The sequence below is a fragment of the Microchirus variegatus genome (assembly GCF_963457635.1).
Source record: "Microchirus variegatus genome assembly, chromosome: 3".
NCBI lineage: Eukaryota > Metazoa > Chordata > Actinopteri > Pleuronectiformes > Soleidae > Microchirus > Microchirus variegatus.
The window spans coordinates 13,854,123-13,877,969 of NC_139804.1; the positions used below are offsets into that span (position 1 = coordinate 13,854,123).

A 23,847-nucleotide genomic window follows, 5' to 3' on the forward strand; every position below is an offset into this window, starting at 1 on the left:
GTTAATCTGCACAGCAATGTTAACATGGCAATAATGTACAATACACTGCAGGTTGCTTATGCTATGTTGTGTAGTGCCCCCTAGGCATATTTCCTGGTACTAAAGGTCCCCGGGTCCTTTAACTAATCGCATAGAAATATAATAAAATATATTAATTCTTATTTAAAAATGATCCTATTTTAACTAACCTTGCGTTACTTAGTGTTATTAATTACTAAACATACTATTTACATGACATTGCACCTATAAACTTGTGCTCTTGACCCAACGAATGCCTTAACACTAAAAATAGTGCACAAAAGCCACATGATAAAATAAATTTAGTGAATAAAAGTAGAACAGAAATAGTAAATTCACCAAAAGTATGAATCTCAGTTTAAATTAATGGTAAATAAAAAAATGTATAACTATATATATACATAATAATTTTAATATCATAATATGATAAAAATGGGTCTCTACTTCAAGTCTCCTTGTTGCGGTGCTGAGGCGAAACTTGGATGTAAGTTACCTTGCTGAAGAAGAGGGAGTTAACAGCAGGATAATAAACTTTATAATGTGATATATAGTACATTGTATACAATGTGCATTTCCTTCTCTTTTATATGTTTTTATCATTGGTGTTTATCTGACCATTACAGCTGGAAAACACAAACTGTAGGTTACAATTAAACATATTATAAGTGACTGAAATCTTCATTCATCAAAATATTTATTTTAGTTTATTCTTATTCCCCATTCATCAAAATATCTATCTTAGTTTATTCTATCCATACTTTTTTGTGTGTGTGTCTAAGAGTTTACTGTTTATTTTTCTTTTGTTGTATACATTGCTGCTCTATGTCCTCACCACTGTACACTGCTGGAAATCTAAATTCCCTGAGTCAGTCATCCCAAGGGATCAACAAAGTCAAGTCTAAGTCTGTTTATTGTTGTGTCCTGATTGGCAGTCAGGCATCTTCCAGAGATCGCGAGCCTCTGTGTCTGACTATGTGAGTATCTCATTCAATGACACTTCAAAAAAACCTCAACCATCTCTTTAAATCAACCAAAGTTGATCGTGAGACGTACAAAACAATGGGAAAAAAAATATTTTGTCAGAAGAATTGTCAAGAAAAAATATAGTATGAGATATTAAATGTATTTTAAAGATATACTGCCTGTAACATTGAAGTAGTATTTCCTGGGTTTCGGTCGTATATCGGTTACTTTGGTTAAGTGCTCTGTTATGTGTTGTCATGTACATCTTCCCATTGATGAGCTAATTGCTCTTAATTGTTGCTAATACGCCTCTGTCGCTTTCCTCTCGGTTACCCCGGCATTAAATGAGGAGATGCCTTTTTCTTATTGATGTGACACTGCTAAATTGAAAACCTTTGGCAGAGTGTCAAAGCCTAATTAATCACTCTAATTTCAAATCTTGATGCGTCTGCATACATTGAGTGAACATGATCATAGGGAGAGCCGTCTCTGCATTTGCTAATTAGCCCTTAGCCTTAAGATGGAGGGGCCCTCAGGGTGGAGGTGAGGGGCTAACGCTTGCCTAAATGGCCACATAATGACCACGGGAGGGAGAGTCAGAACCCAGATAATGGGTACAAATCACATGGCAATTGGTAAAATAACCCCATGGTTGAGCCATTTATAATATGAATATGTTTGGATTGCTTCTAAATGACACGTTTTAAGATGTTACACCAACAGTTTCACACAGCCATAGCCACAACATTTCACAAATATTATATTTTTCTCTTTATACATCTCAAATATGTTATAAACATTTGTTTGTACAACAAAGACACTACCTCTTTAAATATATAAGGATAAAGCTGTATATGGCATATTTGTAAGTAGTAGTTATGTGTTCCCAGTCATGAGAAAACCAGGAACAAGTGGGCATTTAGAGTTATTTACAGAGTCTGGAAGTGTGCTTTCTAAGCTTTCCAACAATGTCTTACACATGGAAATCTGATGTAGGAATGAATGCAGTTCCTTCTTTGTGTTCATGGATTAATTTAAAGTCTAGGAGACATAAGAGAACGTGGATATACATATTCTTATATTATAATCATCAACATCTTACGTTAACATTAAACATTCTTCCCCTTAAGATGTAATGAGTTATAATGTGGTCCCTCCAATATGAGTAATACCTGGACCACACACAGTTCAAAGAAGAACATTCAGAGCAATTTTGAAAGCTGATGTAGTGCTGGAATTTGGCGCTGCTCCTGCGTATTAAACTTTACAGGGCCCAGTGTTTCTATATTGCCTGTCATGTGTTGTTAAGACTGGCCCCGCTCTCTTAAAGCCTTCATCACACCACTTTATATGAGAGTGTGGGCACATCTGGTCCTCATATTTGGCATCCTCTCTGCATACTGGCTCAGACTCTACAAGCCATCGGCACCCAGCCTGCCTGGCACCCACTCCACTGGGAACGCTGGGCTCAGACAAGCTGACAAGAATTAAAACCGGCCATGTGTACGCTTATACGTGCATGTGTGGTGTGTGTGTGTGTGTGAGTGTGTGAATGACATTGACCCTTGCTCGAATAATTGTCAGTTGTTTGTAATGTGAGTGATTTAGGAATTCAAGCCATGTGTGTTATGCTGTAAGTGCATCAGCTAAATGCATGACATGTGACGTGAATGTCGCTCAGTGAATGGAAGAGATTAAAAACCACCAAGGGTCAGTTTAGTCAGTAGTAATGTAGTCAATGACTTCAGCTGTTTTTGAGTTCATGTCTGAAAACCTATGATTCATCCTTTCTTCATACAATTTTGAAGGAACATATTTTCTTAAAACAAAATGATATAGTGTTTTTTCCCTTCCAATATGCAATACAAAGCTTAACTCATTCACTACCAGCCATTTTCAGAGCAGAGTATAGTTTAGATTCTCTGCCCGAGCCCGATATTTCCCGCCACTATCCTCGGGCCGGGCCGGGTCGGGCCCTTGATCAAGCATTTGTGTTTTTTCTCCCTCGTCATGTTCGCGTGGTATGTTATAGCACTGTTATTGTTGTAAATTAGACTGTGGCAGCAGGTACAAAAAGCTCCCGCTGTGGGGAGGACGTGGACGTACATGTACATTTACGGCTCACATATTAAAAGATTGTTTGGTTTAAATCGGGCTTGGGCTCGTAGATACAGTTAATGTGTCGGGCTGGGCCGGGCTCAGACACAACGTGCACGGGCCTGGGTCGGGTCGCGCTTGTTTCTTTGGGCTAAGCTCTAGAGCAGAGTCCCATAATGCCAGCCGTTTTCGAGCATTTTGACCCAATCTTTCGAGACCCACAGAATATTGTAACATATGGTAGCTGTCTTTCAACTGGAAGGTTGTGGGTTTCATTTCTAGCACTACTTTACTGTTTTCCATCACGGTATGGTTCAGTTTGGTATGGTATGGTTTGGACTTCCATTCCAGTCAATGGAAACATGACTCTAGTCTACATGCTAATGTGTCCATTACTGCACATTACTGCAATCTTGATTATATTTGAAGCTCATATAGAGTGATCCTATCGCACATACATGTGAGTTATGGAGGTCTACTTACATACATTAACTTGTGTTTATGGTCAAAAACCTCCTTATTGCTGGAAACGAGCCAATAGTAGCTGAAGCTCTCGTCAGCCGCGCTCTCAGAATGAAATCTCACCCCCAGAAGACAGACTGTATTGTGATTGGCCAGCCAACGACAGCTTTCCCAACTGTCTTGTGATTGGCCAATACCTGGAAGTGACGTAATCAGCACACCCGCTCTCAGAAGCGCAGCTCCTCCTCTGGAACAGTGGATGCACTGCTAGTCATTATAAAAACATTGTTTTAACAGTGTTTAAAAATGGCTTTGTCACAACTCTCCGCCGCAGTCCCTTTTACGACTTTGACCCGGAGTCAGACCCAGAGTCAGAAGACACTGTCACAAGCAAAACAACTTAACGAACGTTGTTCTTCTTCTGTGGTACAATGTACGCAATCGGATGTGCCCGGACCAGGAGGATCCGCTGTTCAGGAGAAATGCTGTTTACGTAAACCTGACCGGGTTTTTTTCAGAAATCTCGCTGAGCCTGTGATTACAATAAAACACAGCGTTCTCAGCAGTGGCTGAACTTTTTGTTTTGAACCTTCAGGGCTTCATAAACGAGGTAATGGCGCATAGACACACCAAAAAACATTAATTAATTTCCGTTCTAGGTCGAATTTAAAAGAACCAAAATGAACTTTTTTCACTGTATGTCTTCCCCCCTTCTCTGTAATTATATTTGTTATTTACACATCAACGACAACAACAATGTGTGAAAGGGTAAGATGTCTGACAGAAAATGTGCTGTGGTGTATGAAGGTTTGAGTGAATGGGTGAATGAATATTGGTCCTCTTGGCCAATATTGGCTTTAAAATTAGTTATTGGGATATTAGCAAAATCCCCAGATATGGCTAATGACTAAAACAGTAGGCTGAAGGTATACCCTCTCCAACTATTAATTTGTTTATCTTTTTGTTCATTTGTTTTGTAGAAGGGCTTCAAACACTACCCTAGGGTTAGGGTTAGGGATGGAAGATAGAGACCATGAGCATGAAAATCTATGTCTGTGGCAGGAGTATTCAAAATTGTATGTTCATTTCACTACAGAGAAAATTAAGTGACCTCTGAATTTGGCTGCAGGGAAACATGTATATGTATTGGCCCAACCAATATATCGACATATTGGATATTGGAAAAAAGTCTAATATTATGCATCCCTAGTTTCACACACGTGTAGTGCTTTTGGTTGAGTCATTTCCTGGGTATAACTGTGGTTTATTTTATATTTTAGTTTGTATAGGCTATAGTTGCATCATCAATGATGTTGATTTTCATAATGCTATGCATTTGATAATTGAAGGTGGATTTACTGAGATGAATAAAAAAAATAGGACACGCATATAGGTCATAATGCACATATAATGGATTGAGTCACTGGCTTTGTTGAGAGTTGATCAAATCCAAAACCTAAATTAATTGTCATCAATAGTTTGAAATAAACTATGCAAGAAAATAGACAGACAGGCAGCTGTCTGGGACATTAACATCATTTAGAATCTCAAGCATCAGGTTTTGCAAAACCACTGAATACTCCCCAAGACGTGATTAATTGTGCTTAGAATAACAATTTATGTGAAAATAAAAACATGAGCATCCATTAACACACAGTACATTTTCAGTTATGTGCCTGTTGTGTTATTTCTCTGTGAAGCTTGCCAAGGCTTTTTTTTTTCCTTCCTTTCCCTGTAATTACTGGATCACATTCACATCACACATTAATATGAAGCAGGTGGTCAAATATGTTTCTCTCTTTTTTTCCTCTCAAAAGTGAGAATTTACGGTCAGAACTATGTTTTGTCCAAACATTGCACGGGGATGCAGTTCCAAGACGTGCATATGCTTGTTTTGACCTGATCGCACTCACATGCATATGTACATCTCTGCAGATTAGCAAAACTGAGTGCTACTACTAGGGATGAACCGTTACGACAATTAGTATATCAAAATCACTGGATTGGATATCACACAGATACAAATGCAAAATCCGATGCAATCCAAAAATACTAAATATCGCATGTTTCATGCCAAAAATGTATATAAAAATCAGTGACAGCTTTTTAGCTGAGTCATGCTGTGGGCTGGTTATTTCTTCTCCATGGGACTTGTTACCTGGTTGGAGAATTGTGTCTCTGAAATAGCTTGCATTGGTAGATACAGTACTTCGGTTTTGTGATATTACTGGACATGAAAAATATATGCATAAATATTAACTAAAAGGTTGATTTAAACATATTATGTTCAAAATAAAACACATAAAATGAAGTTATTTTTCATTCACCATGGATTGCAGGGGAAATTACCAATTTAAATTCTGACATCAAGTGTTACCAATATGACTGTTAATTAGTTACTATATTAAGCACAAATTTGCTCATCACACTTGATTAATTCTGATTTTGGGTTTTGCCATTTCTCTTTCATGCACCGTGGTCACTACAGGGGGACAGCTATTCAATTGCTATGTTCTTGCATGCATGTGAGCAACAGTAAGAGCTCAAATGCAGTGCAAGTTCTAATAAGTTTTTTCATTGCACTGAGCAGTTTTATTATGTTTTGTAACAGCATTACAAATGCATTCCTTTTGATATTTTTGACACAACATTTAAAATGATGAATACTGTGAACAAATCCGTGAAAAATAAATACAATAGTTCATTGTTGTTTTTTATTGTGTGACTGCAAAAATGTGGATACAGCCAAATAACTTGACATGGACACGAGGAATCAGAATAAAAGCCGGATCTTGAACAAGCAAATATGTTCAGGACAACAGCAGGTTTTGTTACTGGTAGTGAATGTAGTCCTCAACCATGTCCTGCAACTCCTCACACCAGTGGAGAGAGAATTACCAAGTCTACTGTATACCAAGAAATTCTGTCCTTGTTTTGTCATTGCTATTTATGCACTGCACGGGGAAGTATTCTAGGATCCATTGGAAGTAGAATGTCTGCTATTCCTCCAGCCTCTCTCTCCACCACCTCCTTGTTAAACGTCAACATAGGAAGAGATTTTAAAGTGATATGTTTTTTTTAACTGGAAAATCACCCTATCTTCATGTTCAGCTGAGATTCCTGCTGCTGGAGCGATGAGAAAAAATAGAGCACATTTTTGTCTCCAACAGAGTGAAAAAAAACTGCTCATGAAAACAGATTTTTTTTTTTTTTTTATGATTACGCTTCCAGGAAGTTGGCCAACTACTATCACTCTCAGCTTTGGCACAGATGCTTATTTAAAGTGAAGACCTTTTTTTTTTCTCTTTTTGGTGCCACATTTTGGTTAGAGTGGTTGGATGAAATAGCCCTTATAAAACAGGATCATGAAATGTAATGTGCGCACACACACACACACACACACACACACACACACACACACTCACACACCCAGTGACATAGTTGCTCACTCGGTTGTTCCATGTTTTGCTTGTATAAGGTACTGACACATAGTCAGCACTGAATGCGGCTTCATTTTTAAGATGAAGATATATATATATATATATATATATACACATATACATATATATGTATATACATATACATATACATATACATATACATATATATATATATATTTTTAGATGAATTTACAATACAAATGACTGATGAAGTTTAGATGACCTATTCCTTTCCATGATATTCCAAATTGATAGACATGGATTTTGCTGCACTTTGTGTTTGATCAGGTCTAAGGACATTGTTACCTGATATTACCTTTCAGTACTTGGTAAATCAAATGATGTGTTTGTGAGAGAGAGCCACACTTCTGCTTCTCCTCAAGACCGTTTGGCTTGTGATCGGAGACTTTGACCAGTCACAGGTCATCTGAGAGGAAGAGAGGAGGCTCTTAATGGCTGCACGTTTAAGCAAAATATGTTGGACAAAGATTGTCTGATGTGCATGTCTGTCCGTGTTCATATAGTGGGAGGGGCTCAGGACAGAGAGCCTCCATCCCAAAACATGAGTATTAAATGGAATGGGAATGATTCTCATAATCCTGATAAACTTTTGTTTTTGCCATGTTAAATAGACATGGTTCAAGTATAGAAAAATTAGTATTAGTTAATTGAAGAAAATGGACAATGTTGTCCTGTGTGACCTCCACATTCTCCTTACACTGTAACCCGACTCCCTTCTTTGCTTCTGTCACAATCACTATGGTGCCGGTTCAGTTCAAATTGGTCCATAAAGAACATTTGCAGTTGGAAATCCAAAAGGTGTCAGGACTGCGGTTTTATCTTTCTATTTCTTACATAAGCGAGGACCACAGGGATGTTCACAGGAGTGTGCAGGAGCAGCAGCACAGTGAGAGAACCCCAGTGCAGATCATTACAGCTGTGTGGGACTCATCAGTGCGCCTCGCCAGCAGCACTCCACCCCTAAACACAGCATGTGTGTTCCAACACGCACACAAAATCTACCCCTACAAGTCAATTCAACTCAAGAACCCATTACGTGATGTAATGGGTGTGGTTTGGATCCAAGCAGCACAAAGACAGGCAGGTATTGTTGGTAAACTTTATTCAGCACATGTGCAGGAAAGAATGGCCGCCGGACTTTAACGGTCTCTCGTAGGCAAGCAGGGTCAAGACGGCAAGGCAGAGAAACACTGGAAATTCTGGTGCAAGCATCGAGAAACAATCTAGCAGTGAGTGCTGGGTGGAGAGGAGTTTATATACCGGGCTGATTGGAGATCAGATGCAGCTGAGGTAAATAAGTGGAGTTGAGCTGATGAGGAGTAACCTACGCAGAGCACTTTACGCAGAAGTATAAATTGGGCTTAAGAGAGGAGATCATGACACACAAGACTCCTCCACACATTCAATTCAATTCAATTCAATTCAATTCAGTTCAATTCAATTTTATTTATAAAGCCCAACATAACAAACACAATTTGCCTTGGATGGCTTTATATGGTTTGTACCATCTGTCTGAGTAAGAAAAAAAACATTTTTACAGGGGAAAAAAAGGGAGAAACCTCAAGAAGAGCCACGAACAAGAAGAGAAATAGAGACCAGGAGCCACAAATGAATAATGTGACTAACAATTATCATCATCACTATTAGTTTCATCTCATGATGACACAGGGTGTGAAATGTGCCATCCAAACCTGGGAGTGGTTGCAGCTCCTCATGTGACCCTCAGAAAAGGACAAGACATGGATGAAGGATGGATGAGGATAATATCAACGTTACCAGTAATGAGTAGCTATATAATATATAGTCATGGTTCTGTAACAGTTATTCGAGCTGTGGTGTTGGAGTTATGAAATCAGGGATACCTGTGAAATAAGAACAAAGAGAGAGAGAGAGCACAAAAAAAGGGGGAGGGAGAGAAAACAGTCACACATCTTGATGTCCACTAATGTTGTTACTAACAGCAGAAGAATGCTCGGAATCAGCTTAAACAGCATCTTTGGGTATGCAGATATTTCTCACTCACTTATCATAAACTAGAATCAGAACTTTGGTGTTGAGTTCCTCTGACGACCATTTGAGGTCAGTCAAAGCTTGTGTTACTTATGCACATAAACATAAATCAGCCAGTTCTTATGAAAGGTTTGCACGAAAAGTAATGCACATTGTTTTTTGTATGCTTTCACGTGTCATTTTCAGAATATAAATGAAGAAATGAAGTTGCAAAAAATTAAGAACTGACAGTGAATGCCAATAAACACATTGAGGACCAGTTGGAATTTAGTGTCAGCTACTTTTCCACGACAACCTGTTGAACTCCTGCGTTTGTTGCTCAATGAGAGTGTATGAAGCACTGTGGTCATTCACATACGGTATGTTATTTAGTGGTGGTTCTAAATCAATGTTCATCTTCAATGCAAGAATAACATAGTCTTTAAGTATTGGAAATGTTAGTATAAAGTATATCAGACATCCAAGGCACCTGACAAATGTAGAGCCATAGAAAGAAATGATGTCCCTGCATAAAGCATGCTCACTGTCAAATCCCCATGGACCATCTTTGGCATTTGAAAAAGACATGGACTTAACTATCTGCAGACACGGGCACATTCCACCCTCAAACTAGTTTCTATGTGCCAACCAATACTTATTTCAGCCCAAAGTGGTCCATAGAGCAGATATTATTAAAAACAACAACAACAACATTGTTCTGAGGTGGGAGACCATATTGCAAAAAAATGCATGGGTGCAGAGACCCTCTCTTATTGGTAAGCACTGGCCATTCCCCAGCCAATCTTTCACACACCAGCCACTCAGTTCCAAATGTCAAATTATAGACCAAATTATTGTGTGCCACTTGAGGTGCAGTTACCTGTCATTTGTAGAGTTGCTACTACTTATATACTTAAAATAATCAGATAGTCACTTTCAAATGTGAAAATAAATTTTTTTAATGCATCAAAATATTCGTTACCGAGTGAAATTAAGCTCTGAAATCTAAATCTAGTGTTTGATGACATAGAAATGACTTTTACTAATGTCACGACTGAAGCTTCTCTGTTGTTCAGTAGGAAATTAAACTAAAGTTAAACTCTCCTGTGGCACAACCTCTAAATGGAACATGAGCATCCACACAGTGAAACAATAAGAGAGAACAATAACACGCAGAGAGACACACACTTGGAATTTTCCACAAAATTCCAGAAATAATGATTGACGGACTTGGGTCGGGTTCGTTCATGTCATTTGACATGAAACATAGAGTAACATAGGGTTAATTTTCAATGCAGTTTATTGTCGATTTATTTGGAAAACAGTGTACATATTTAACGTGTAAAAGTAAAGTGATGATAAGTCTGACACGTGAATAACCTTGTGTTTCGAGGTTTGCTATTCACGATGGCACACTATGGTGGATGTTATTCTTTTCACATGAAACAACTTAAAATAAACCACAATGGTTCGATGATGTAAATAGTTATCAGTGGTTACAGTTCAACAAGAGCTCATAAAGAAGCACTGTCGGTCGTTAATGGTGAGATTTAATCTGTGTTATATTCATAAGGGCTGGTGATAACTCATAAGGTGCGTGTGTGAATGGGGCGAGTATTTGCTTCCTCCTGGTTTAACTGTACGTTTTGTCATTTACTTTTAATACAGGACTCATGTCGGGAACACACGCACGCACACGCACACACACACACACACACACACATAAGCAGGAGCGTAATGACCATGTGGTCACATTCTAATGATGTTGAGTACAGCAGGACACGTGGCAGTCGGAGGATATCATAACCTGTGTTTAATCTCAGATTTTCAATAAAAGAATGTTTTACAATCCTTTCTAACAGTGATTCTTGTACAACAACATAAATACTGTGCTGGAAAAAATAGCCCCCCCCACCCCCCCACCCCAAAAAAAAGCAGTTTTTTTTCCCCCGCAGTCTCTTTCTGTAAACATTGAAATATGCAAATCAAGTCTCAGTTCTCAACAAGACAACAACATCAAAATAACAACAACTGTTCCATTTGCGAGCCTCACTATGCAAACAGTCTGTAATATGAGGAAAAATGTCATCTTTCTGTTTTAGCGCTCCATTACCTTCTCTTTTCTAATCCATTTAATATCGGAAGGAGTCGACAGCACTCAGTTTTAGATCCAGGAGGTGAGGAGGGGAAAGGGTTGTGTTCTATCAGAAGAGGCTGGTCAGTGTGGTCTGTGACGGGCTCCGGCACTCGTGGCCTTCGAGGCCGCCCTGCACTGAGGTGAGCACTGACGTGACGGTGGGCATGGTGGGGTTGGTCAAGTCTGTCAGAGTGGTGGGCGTGCTTGACGGGCTCATGGAGGCGTTGGAGATATCCGAGGCCGGGCCTGACGGCGTGCCGCCCTGCAGCGTGGAGCCATCCGAGGCCTTGTCCCCCCCTGTGCTTTCCTGCCGCAGCAGGTTCCTCCTGAACTTAGCCCGGGCGTTTTGGAACCAGACCTGTGGGAGTCAGACATGGTTTAATAAAATTAACATTCCAGAAGACATTATCCAATTATTGTTGTTGTTGTTATTATTATGATTATTATTATTTTTTTTTTTTTCAAGGATGTACATACACTTTACATACATATATTAAGTGGTCCTCGAACAAGGATAGTCCAAGATAATGCACAAATTAAATAAATTTTACTTGCTTCCACTTCAATAAAACAACAACAACATGCAAAGAATTGTAATAAAGCATTCATCTTAAAATTGTTATAGATATTAAAATAACAATTTTGTTTGTTATATTTTTTTATAATCTGATACAAGCATTTTGTATTTTTGAATACAAACTTTGAACTCTGAATGTTTGACAATTCTTTTTCCCATATATTCTATATTCCTAGATGTGGAAATGCATGTTTATTATTTATTACATGTATCGTCTGCTGCTGTGACGCTGTACATTTCCACATTGTGGGACTAATAAAGGATTATCTTTTCTTATCTTTTATAGGTATTTTTAAAGTCCCATAGTTCGTGGACTTGATAGTGATGCATAACAAAGCACAGTTTCCACCAAGCGGCGCACCACAGTGTCCAGACAACACAACATTGTGGTGCTGTACATTTTATGACACGCTCTGTCTTTATCCAACCTGTGTGTCTCTGTGTGTGTGTGTGCGTGTCTCAATTTAGGCCCTGCCTCCTTTAGTGACTGCATTTGAAGGCTGCGTGAATCACAACTGTGACTCAGTGGTGCCATTTCAAAGGCTCCTCCAAATACAGTAGACAAATAATACATTTCATCCACTAACTATCGATTAGTTGCTTAGTCCAAAAAAATGTCAGTAAATCTTCATTCCCAAACCCGCGAAAACATGATGCTCTCAACTGTTTTGTCTTTGTTGCCAACCCAAAATGATCCTGTCTATGATTTATTTGTTATGGAGCAAGGAAACCAGAAAATATTTACATTCATGAAGCTGAGAAATCTGAGAATCAATTCATCAACTCATCAGAGAAGAAAAGAGCCATCAATGTCAAACAACAACAAAATGTCTGATAAAGAAAAAAAAACAGTAAAAGAAACATGATTTTTTTTTTTTTTGGGCAAATAATATTATATTAACGTGTTAGATGACATGCTACTAGTGACTGATGCCACTTCCTGCTGCAGCTCTGTTGCTAAGCTACAGCGACAATATAAAAAGGGAAAACCCCCATTGACCAGATTGTCTCATTACAGTTCAGCCTCCGCAGTCTATGTTCTCCAACACAGGCATGTGGCCTTCATGGGCCACTTAGACCACATCCTGCAAAGGAGATGACCCCAGAGTTCAGACCTAGCTATGGAGATGATGTTGATACTATGAGGGGAATATATATACATATATATATATATATGTATATTTACATATATATATATATATATATATATATATATATATATATATATATATATATATATATATATATATATATACATATCTTTTTTACTTTGCCCTAACCAGGTGTTGTTTTTGGTCTTCTCCCTTCTCCCTCATTTCCTCTATTTAAGCTAAAATAAATCTGTGGTGGTTAAATACGATTGCCGTCACCTTGAGCAGCAGGTCACCGGTTTGTTCCTCGATAGAGGAATTGTTCGCTAACTCTCATCCTGTTTCCTTTCCAAATGAACACAAATAAGAACCAGGGATGCACGATAATTGGACTTTTTGACAATTCACCTGAAGTGTTTGGGCCAATAACTGATACAGATACAAGCTGTATATACATATATATATATATATATATATAGGGCTTGTTGTTGTCATTTAGTCCCTTCTATAATTAAATTAGCACAATATTTTGCATACATTTCATTCTTCGAACATAAAAAGAAAATAAGGAGATCAACAAGGTTTTAGTCATTGGTCATGTCAGGGGATCTTGGTGTGGTTGTCGATGTCTAGGCAGTGAATCAGGAGGCGCTATTTTTTGGGGGTGTTTTTCACTCCACAGGACAGTGCATCTGTCAGAAAATGCAGGAACTGAGGAGGTGGAGTATGTCTTTAGCTGGTAGTCCATTTATTGACCCTAGCCCTAACCCTACTTTCTGCTCAGGAGATGCAGCATCCTCGAGATGAGATCACGAAAAGATTTGAGATGATGACACCGTGTGCCTGTTGCTTATATATAACGTGTTGTTCCACAAACATGGTAGTCAGGACACAGCAGCCCATAACCCTAACCCTTTAATGTCCTTTTTGACCCATACTCTGGTTGTTGTTGTTGTTGTTGTTATTGTTCTTCGTCTTTAGCTGTATGCACTTTCAAGGTGAAGTCAAGTAAATCTCGTTGTACAACTTGTATAATGACAATAAAGGCATTCTATTCTATTCTATTCTATTCTATTCTAACCCAAGGGTCAGCAACAGCCAGTAAGTTTGACCTAGGGACAATTTTGTTCCCAAGTAATTGAATCTGAGCCCAACATTTGGCACTGATTGTTGCTTGTGTCTTAAACTTCTTCAGTCAGAAACAAAAACCCACATTTGTGACTTGCCTTAAGCTCAATAACCACCTGCTGACAATGTGGATGTCGAAAAAAATGCTCTTAACAAACTATAGTTTCCCTTTCTTATTCCACTCCTGCTGGACTACTACCTCAGCAGTGTCGTTCTCATCATCAATCTGGACACCACAAAGGAAAAATCGCACTTCTAACAGACTGGATAACTCAATGAAGCACCGAACTCAAACTAATCTGTAAAACACAAAACTTAAGGGGCATATACAGGAGTTGGTGCATGATTAATACCAAATGCTACAGACAGTATCTGATTATATGTTTTAAATTCCTAAACATTCTTGACACATAAATCAGAAACATCAGCTCACAGGAATATGTGGTTTGCAGAAACAAACAACGTATGCACTTTCATGAGTGTAAATATAGAGCCATAGTTTCCCCTGATTCTTTGGGGGGTAAAAACTGTCTAATATACAGCGTGTGTTGTTGATAAATTAAGTTATGATTTCAGTTTATTCCTCACATCACTGGGGTCCAGTTCACAAAAGCCTTGCATCTCAGTGTTTTTTTTTTTTTTGTTAAAGGAAAGAGAATCCGCTGCTCCTCAGCTGTCCCTGATGACAATTTATTTCCACTCAAATTATAATTTCTCTCTGTCTCAGGGATGAAAATGAGTGTATATGAGATGCAGAGAGACTGAGGCTGGGGGTTCTGAGATGAGTCAAGTGTTAGAGTTTGTTAGAGCCATGGGAAACAAGCAAACGCTGGAATAACAGGCGTGGAAACTCCACTGCATCAAAGCAAAACAACTGCTTTGTTTTCTGCGAACGTTAATTAAAGCAGTGCTGTGATTTTCTTTTTTTTTTCCTTTTTTCTTTGTCCCCCTTGGAAAATTTTTGATTCAAAAAAACCTTTTTGTCTCATTTTCCTTCTTCTCAGTCCCCCTGATAATTTGCTGTCATCTCATGTGGAAATCAAACACCATGTTTCTGTGCATTTTTCTTTTGCATGTAACACAGAGCTTTTTGTTTTCCATCCCTCCAACCTCGATAGAACACACATCTCATCATTTACTCAAGAAGATTCATGAGTTGTTTTGTTCTTTTAAATGGCTCCCTCTCATTTCTCAGTGGATTGCATTTCAATCATGACAATGGAAGAACTCGGGATTCCTTCATTATTCTAGATTAAAAAGAGAAAAGCTGCAGAAGAAAAATCCTTTGCTGTTTTTTTCTCTGCTTGTTTGCAAATGTTCTGATATTTTCCTAGATTAAAATAAACAGGGTCTCTGCAGTGAAGTGGTTTATTGATCCGTAGGATTATTTTTTTTCTGATATTTTCCAGGATTCAAGATCCTAAAATAAAATAAAGAAGCTGATTCGGTTCCTTTCAAGAAAGAAAAAAAAACATAGCAAGCCTTGACAGACAGTGTCTCTGTGTTATTTACCTGTAGGACCCTCTTGGTGAGGCCTGTCTTCTGCGCGAGCTGCTTGAGGTCCTTGGCGTCTGGGTTGTGGTTAATGGCGAAGTAGGACTTCATGGTCCTCAGCTGATGGTGCTTGAAGGACGTCCGCATGCGCTTGGTCTTCTGACTGGACGTGTACTGGGAGTCCCGGTCCATGGACTCGCCGTCGTTCTCGTTACAGCTCAGTGCTGCTGGCCGAGAGGGACAAGCAAAGAAATTCAGTTAGCCATAGTCGGTCTGTTAACCCTGTTTTAGCTTCTTTTTTTTTTTTAAACTTACGACGGCAATAACAGAGTTCAATTTGATTGGATGTGTGATGAATGTACTTGTCTTAATCAATTAAAGGAAACTAAACTAAAAAAATAACCTCACACTGTGGTGACAGTTGTACGTCCATCCTCTTTGCCTACATGTCTTTCTATCCTGGGAAGAAACTCTAGCCTCATGATTAGCATATTACACACACACGTACACACACACCACCAAAACAACAACAACAACAACAACAACAGCACACATATATTTGTCCCAGCAGCCTGAATTTTTTTTCTTGGCAACTGCCAAAGTGTTGCTGCATGCATAACAGTTCAATATCAGAATGCTGCAGAAAACGATAAATATGAAGTGAGTGGAAAGCATCAGAATAACACTTCTCCATAATTAGTCCAGACACACGATGGCAGAACAAATGCTGCTCCTGGTTCAAGCATATGCTGCTGCTGCTGCTGCTGCTGCATCCTCACGGTCATGTGTCAGAGCTGCTGCTCACAGCTGCCACATGTTGCCATGTAGACCACAGCTAAAGCTCCTATGTCGTGTTCGACTGATGTCAGAAGAGGGCGCACTGCTGCTGCTGCTGCTTCACTCTGCCCCCTCTGCTTCAAATCACTTCCCTCACACTTTTTTTGTTTGTTTGTTTACCACAATAAAAGACATCATCTTCAAAAATATCACGTCCTTGTCCTTTTTGTGTTTTCTTTCTTTATATTTCATGAAAATTGTCTTCAAATACAAAGTCCATATAGCCTATATGGACTTTGGACCCTGAATTATTATTATTCTTTAATAGTTTTATTGTATGACCTGTTTATCGGCATTGTTTTTATTTTTTATACAGTATTTTATTGTTTTATTGTATGTTTTATTTGTTTCATTTATTTATCGCTGATGTACAGCACTGTGTTTCAGCTGTTGTTATTTTTAAAGTGCTTTATAAATAAAGTTGGATTGGATGGATTGGATCATCATATGAATGTTTTGTGTGTCATGAACTGACAAAAAAAACACAGCAAGAGTATCATGAAATAAAGTGAAGCTTCCTCTTTCCCGGTGGGAAATAAAACAAGCTCCCACTTGTTGCAGCTGTTTGTAAGCGTTGAAACCATCGCATTAAAAAGAGCCTCATTTTACACAGAATTACCAAGGAAAAGTTAAGAAACTATGCAGCTCCTCTGACTGATACAAAATGTATGTCTCTGACCATATATCACGTTATGGAGCGTGTACAATGTAAAATGTATGTATAATGAATAATTGTCAAATGCATTGGCAACATCTATTTTTGTTTGTTTTATGCTACTTGGATCTGTATCTGAAATTTAAAAAAATAAATAAAATACGTAACGTCATGAGAGAAGCTCTGTCTTGTATCTGTAGTGGGTTCTATTCTAACAAAGTTTACACTCTCTAATCAGCTTATTCATTTTTTATGTGATCCAACATGAAGATTAATGAAGTAAAGTGGAGGCAGATAAAAGCTGCTGCTGCTACTGTGATAAAGTTCTCGTATCCTCTGCTCTCTCTTCCAGTGAATAACTCGTCAAATCACGTTGATCCCATGGGTGTGAGCTGGCCCAGCGTCAGTGCTGGCTGTGTTCATAATGTGTGTGTGTGTGTGTGGGGGGGGGGGGGGGGGGGCTCTGTGGATGTCTATGGAGCCTGACAAGTGGAAAGGGGTGAAAGCAAAAGCCAGTACATCAAACAACTCTTCTTTTCTTTCTTTTTAAATAAAGCCCTAAAGAGGACTCACATTTAAAAACCACAATTAATCATTAATAGAAGATAATTATTGGAAATGATTATTATTATTAGTTTTTTTTTTTGTTTTTGTAGATTAAAAGCTAAAGTTTGATGTTTGTGTACACAAGTGTTTGACAGCTGCAGCTGAATAAGCCAATGAAAAATATAAATATACAGCTTGTGCATGAAAACTTCAGTGAGACGTATTACTTATTGTAACTGTCTGTAATAAATAATAAACTACACATGAATATATTTCTTTTTCATTACACATTACACAGATTATTAGTATTATTATTATTATTATTAGTAGTAGTATTGTGTTATTGGTGCATTGCTATGGTATCGCTTGTAAAAAATCTTATTGTGACTATTTGATTAAATAATAATCATAAAAACTTACGATAAAGTTATAAATGACTATTAAGATTGAATTAAACTGTGCTGGAGTCATGACCCAGGCTACACGCACGCACGCGCGCACACACAAACACGCACGCACACACACACACACACACACACACACACACACACACACACACACACACACACACACACACACACACACACACTATAAAAGCCCTTTAGGAATGTTTAGAGGACTTTTCATTAATGAAGCCTGTCATTGTTAATCCCACTCTTTGTGTAGCTCTTTATTAAGGCTGTTGTTGTTGTTTTTTTGTTCGCTCACATTGGATGTTTTTTCTCTTCCATTTTCAACTTTTCATTTAAATCTATATTAATAGCAGGAAAGTTCTTACCTGCGTTATAAGCGGCCAGCTCGGTGCCGGGCCCGGGGCTCTTCCTCTTCCTCGGCCGTCCTTTCTGCACTGTCCCCACGCCGTTGAAGTAGGATAGTCCGAGCGTGTTCGCCGGCCCCAGGCCTTTGTGAGGCGCCACGTCCGCGTGGTTAAAGTGAGTCTGATATTCTCCCTGGATGAGAGTCTCAAAGTGCAGCCGACAGTACACCAGACTGTCCTTCATGCCAAAGTGGTCCCCGGTGGTCAGCATCTTGCTGCACGTGGTGCACGTGAAGCAGTTGAGGTGATAGACCAGGTCCCGCGCGCGCATCACCATCTCCGAGGCCGAGATGCCCAGGTGACACCGGGCGCATCTCTGCACCGAAAATCTTCTGCGGGCAACACAAACACGTCATCAGCGGCTGCACGCGGCCACGGAGCGTGGGTCACGCACACACACACACATACATGACATAATAATACTGTGACCACTAAAGTTCAGTTTTAACTCTGTTCCTTAAAATACTGTCAACACACAAAATACACCTGTTCAACAAGTTTTCACTGAAATGACTTCACACCTAAGTGAACTGAGTTCATTCTACTTCATGGAATCAGATTGTTTTCGTTTTGCTTGTTTACACTCATTTGAATGACCTCGATTCATTTAGTTGTCACCCATATATTACCATTTTCACTGTAATAAAGAATACAGCAAAGAAAATAAATCTGTCATGTCTGAAAATATGCATTACATTATATGAATAAAATACTTGAATTATGATAATTACGACAATAAACATATTAATGTTTTTCTAGGGGATGGAATTAAACTTTATCATGACAAAAAAAAGACTTATATGAATAAGTATGGTGTTAAAATATCAGTTGAAACAAAAAAAGTTATTTGTATTTCAGTAGAACACAACATAATGTTGCCTTTAAATGTGAGACAAAGCATTCATATATGAATTGCCTCAGCACGTTTGTTCATTCATTTATTCATTTTAACCTTTGTTCCAATGGTATTTAAATAAAATATATATATTTTTTGTATATAAATAATAATCATAAAAAAATATATTGTTACTGAATTGTTGCCCATGTCCATGTTATCTTTCTAACTCATTGTCAAAATGTTCCAAGACAAGCACATGAGAGGAATAGCTTTGTTAAATAGGAGGATCCTTATGTGGAAATTATTTACAAATGTGAGAACTTCTGCCACAGACATGTGCACCAACGTTCCCTGCATGCATCACGAGACACTTTTACAATAACGTCACCAAAAGTGCTTAAAAAACCCTCACCAAACCTCACATGGGATTTGGATACTGTCATTATATATATACACACACACACACACATATATATATATATATATATATATATAATCCGAAATTGAAACATAAGCATGTGTCAGTGGATGATGAGGATGGAGAAAAACTGTGATCATCCTCTTGCTTCCTCTTTCTCACACATGAACCTCCTCCTACTGTACTGTGTGTATAGAATGTGTGTGTGTGCGTGTAGACCTCCTACACACACACACACACACACACACACACCAAACAGCAGCTGTCATCAACATCAACACAGCAGCAGCTACACCACACACATCATCCTCGTCACGTGACCGACGCAATCAGCACCAAATGGAGCCAACACTCCTATACCTGTAGTAGTCCTCCTTGCAGTAGATGCTGCCGTCCTTGCTGAAGCAGGTGAGCTCGGACTCCAGGTTGAGTTTGCACTCGCAGCACTTGAGGCAGCGCATGTGCCACTGCTTGTCCACGGCCAGCAGGTAGTAGCGGTCCGCGATCTTGCGGCCGCAGCCCGCGCACAGGGCCACGCGCTCGCTGCCGGTCATGCACGGCATGGACTGGAGTGTTAGGAGAGAGAGAGAGAGATGAGTTAGACAAATAAATAAATAAAGCCACATTAAAACATGCATAAGTGTTCACGTCACTCACACACATTCGTCTTTAGAAAATGTATGTTTATTATTATTATTATTATTATTATTATTATTATTATTATTATTATTAATAATAATAATAATAATAATAATAATAATAAACACATTTTTTTTGTATTATACATACTTTACAATCATTATATGCGTTACATTTTATCAGTTAGGAATAAAGACTGATTGATGGGCTAATATAATGATATGTGTGTGTAGTGATTGAAGAGTTCAAACGTGAGAAAAAAAACACTTTCTCACAATTTGAGACATTACAGAAATGAACTGAAATACACGGAATGAAACTCTAGACACACTCTTTACTATTATATATTTATTTTAATTAGAGGAAATGATATGACGCACTTTTATACAATAACTCGCTTCAAAACAAACCCATTTGACGTAAATGATTAAAATGGCAGCAGAGTATGGAATTATACAAACACTTTGATAATAATACAAATAGTAATAATAACGGTTATGATAATGTAAAACAATTCAGAAGCCTTTTGTCATTTTAACACACACAATTTAATTTAATAATTTGTAATTCCCTTTTAAAATAAAATGAAAGTCTCCCTGTCCTGTCATATTGTCATCACCTTTTGTTGAGCTGGATTATAATAATTATCTAAAGTAAACGACTAGTTTGGTTTCACAGTAAAAAATAAAAACAAAAAATAAGATGTCAGTTTACTGTCGTGTAAAATAAAAAACAGATCAATTGTTTATGAGAGACGCTGTCTTTTAAAAATAATAATAATAATAATTGGGAAATATTTAAAGTCGAATTATAGTTTTGAGTGTGTAGTATTTTAGATTATTTGTGAGATGTTTGCAGCTTGTTGGGCTCAGTTATATTTGTATAATAAGGACGTTTTTAGATAAAAGAGTGGCTGCAGGAGTGACAGCGCTGTCAGGCCTTTGGGGAAGTGTGTGTGTGTGTGTGTGAGAGAGAGAGAGAGAGAGAGAGAGTGTGTGTCTGTGTATAAGCAACTAAATAACAAGCGTGGAAATGTTTATTTATATTAATCTGGGCGTAAAATAAAAACACATTGATATGTGCTCCAGACTGTCACATGTGTTCCAGCAGTAGCAGCAGCAGACTGCCATGTTGCCATGCGCTAACAAGCTCACGCACACGCACACACACACACACACACACTGGAGAGAGAGAGAGAGAGAGAGGGAGAGACCAAGGTTAAGTCTTACCGTCTCTGATTCCCCCATATCTATGGCTGAGCTGATGGCCGCGGACTCGCTCTTCCCTCTCCGGTCCATCTCTTCCACCACACCGTGCACATCGCCTCCGGGGAGGCCATGGAACAGCATCGTCGCTGCAGACGGGAGAATGTTATAACTGTTCTCTTCGGATCTACACGCCAAGATGTCCATGAGAGGCGATAATCGTGCGCGCAAAAACGCCACTCAGATTCTTTTTTGTTTTTCTTTTTTGTTTTCAGGTTTCCCTTTCTCGCCGTGACAAGTGAGAGGTCCAGATAAGGGAGGAAAAATATGAGGGAGAAATTGGACACGTGTTCTCCACACTACGTCTCATCTGCCAATGGTAACCGTCATCCGAATCTCTGCAGCTCTCATTATTAATAAGCTATGATTAATTCATACATAAGCGCTTCTCTTAGTGGGGATATCTCGGTTGTGGTTGAAATTAGTTTAATTTGAATTGCGTATCACAACCTGCGCTTTTTATATTTTCTTTTCCATGTATGCGGAATAAACATACCAACTATGAACGCGCCTGCTGCATGGCTCTCGGCACCGATAACCTTCTCGGTGATCACGGTTTCGTTCCTCCTGCACAACGAAATAACTGTTGATAGTGCCAAAGCAAATTCAAAATATTTCCACGAAATAAAGCAGCAGTTTGAAGGTGTTTCCTCTGGGTTCAACAGTCCAAGTAGATGCACTCAAAGTACTTTTCAAAGAAAAACAAAGATGCAGTTCTCGCCCTTTTAAAAAATAAAATCCCTCTCAGAAAAAAAAGCTCCACAACAGCTTGGTGACATGAATGATGAGTCTTTTGTCAAACAGGCCGCAGATACATGTCCGTGCAGCAGCAGCAGAAGGAGAAGAAGAAGAAGAAGCACAACAAGAAGAGGAGGAGTTGCCTTTACTTTGACTGATGATGGGGCTTAGTGTTAGCTGCCTGGCCCCCAAACCCGCGCGCCGTCCCTCTTTCTCAGGTCCCGGTTGGACTCTCCTCTCCTTATCAACGCGGCCCTGTTGCGTCACGACGCCACACTTATGTTCATTGGCTGCTGCTCTGCAGTCTGTCAACTGTTTTGGGTTTTACTTTTTCACCGAGCAGTCTGAAGAGGCATCAGCAGCAACAGCAGCAGCAGCAGCTTCTCCCTGTATACACAGCACCGGCCACCGCCTCATCATCATTATCACCATCATCATCATCATCAGTGTGGACGGAGCTGCACTTGGAGAGGTCAGTTTAAGAGGCGGAAGACGACGGGAAGAAGAAGTCGCTCCAGGTGTTCCTGGCTTTACGCAGCGGGCACCTTTACGCACGAAGGTGTCCACACTGCTGCTGCTGCTGCTGCTGCGTGCACAAACGTCTGAGCCCAAAAGTCAATTACAATCTTAATTTAATCTTAATTAAAATAATAATCACACATCTCTTCATATTTGTACATATTATTTAAGTGAAAAAAGTAATAATAAAAAAAAAAACACACACACACCATACAGTCACTTTTTGGATCTTTTAACTTATACGGCTTTATAATTTTTTTTGATAGATTTCAAATAAATAAATACATTAATAAATACATACATACATTACATGCATACATACATAAACAATTAAATCGACAAATACGCAAATATCACAGGTTAGTGAAGTGCCACTTTTCCAGTTAAAAAATAAATCAATTGGAGGTGCAATAAATCTGGTATATATTATTTTATTTTTATTTTTTTTGTTGGACACTGGTCCTCTGTGTGGTTTGATGTCATTTATAGGCCAAACAGCATCCCTCGTTTTATTTGCAGCACAGACAACAGAGAAGAAGAAGAAGAAGAGAGAGAAAGTGAGAGAGAGTCTGCAGAGTGAAGCTGCTGCAATAGCAGGTCCCGGATCCTCTCTTTCTAATTAGCTCTCTGCTCTTAATTGGTGTGTGTGTGTGTGGGGGGGGGGGGGGGGGGGGGGACTTCGCCAGAGAGTGCGCGTTTGAGGAGCGGAGAGAGAGAAAGAGAGAGAGAGAGAGAGAGAGGGAGGTTTGATCTTGCACAAAAGACGCACTGGTTACAGCGGTGTGGGAGAAAATTACACGTTATCACATCACCGTTTCTGCTTTGGCTTTTGTTATTATTCAAACAGAAGTCGGTGCAGTTTGTCAAGTCATTAAAAAAAAAAAAAAAAAAGTACACACAAATAAAAACACACAGCCTTTCGACCTCTAGACTTTAAAACTATGCTTATGTATTATTCTTATTATTGTTGTTCTTGTTATTATTATAATAACAACAGTATTTTAGCTCAGATTTATGTGCTGAAATGATTTTCCTTTTTGTCTCCTCGCCCTCAACAACACCTGTCCCTCCCCTTCCACGCATTTACACTCCGCGTTTAAGGCTATTGTGAGGTTTTATTGCACAAATATGATGTTAAGCTCCTAAAAAAAATCCTCA

At 38.8% G+C, this 23,847-nt stretch overlaps 1 protein-coding gene across 1 annotated transcript; it reads right to left on the minus strand.

Moving 5' to 3' along the window:
- Nucleotides 1-11,194: 11,194 nt before the first annotated feature.
- Nucleotides 11,195-21,579, minus strand: lhx2b (LIM homeobox 2b; the record flags this gene model as incomplete). The annotated part of the gene is made up of 5 exons (XM_083886524.1): nucleotides 11,195-11,485; nucleotides 15,436-15,641; nucleotides 18,234-18,604; nucleotides 19,889-20,094; nucleotides 21,397-21,579. 5 exons carry the CDS (start codon nucleotides 21,577-21,579, stop codon nucleotides 11,195-11,197), a joined length of 1,257 nt encoding a protein of 418 aa, XP_083742650.1.
- Nucleotides 21,580-23,847: the final 2,268 nt, after the last annotated feature.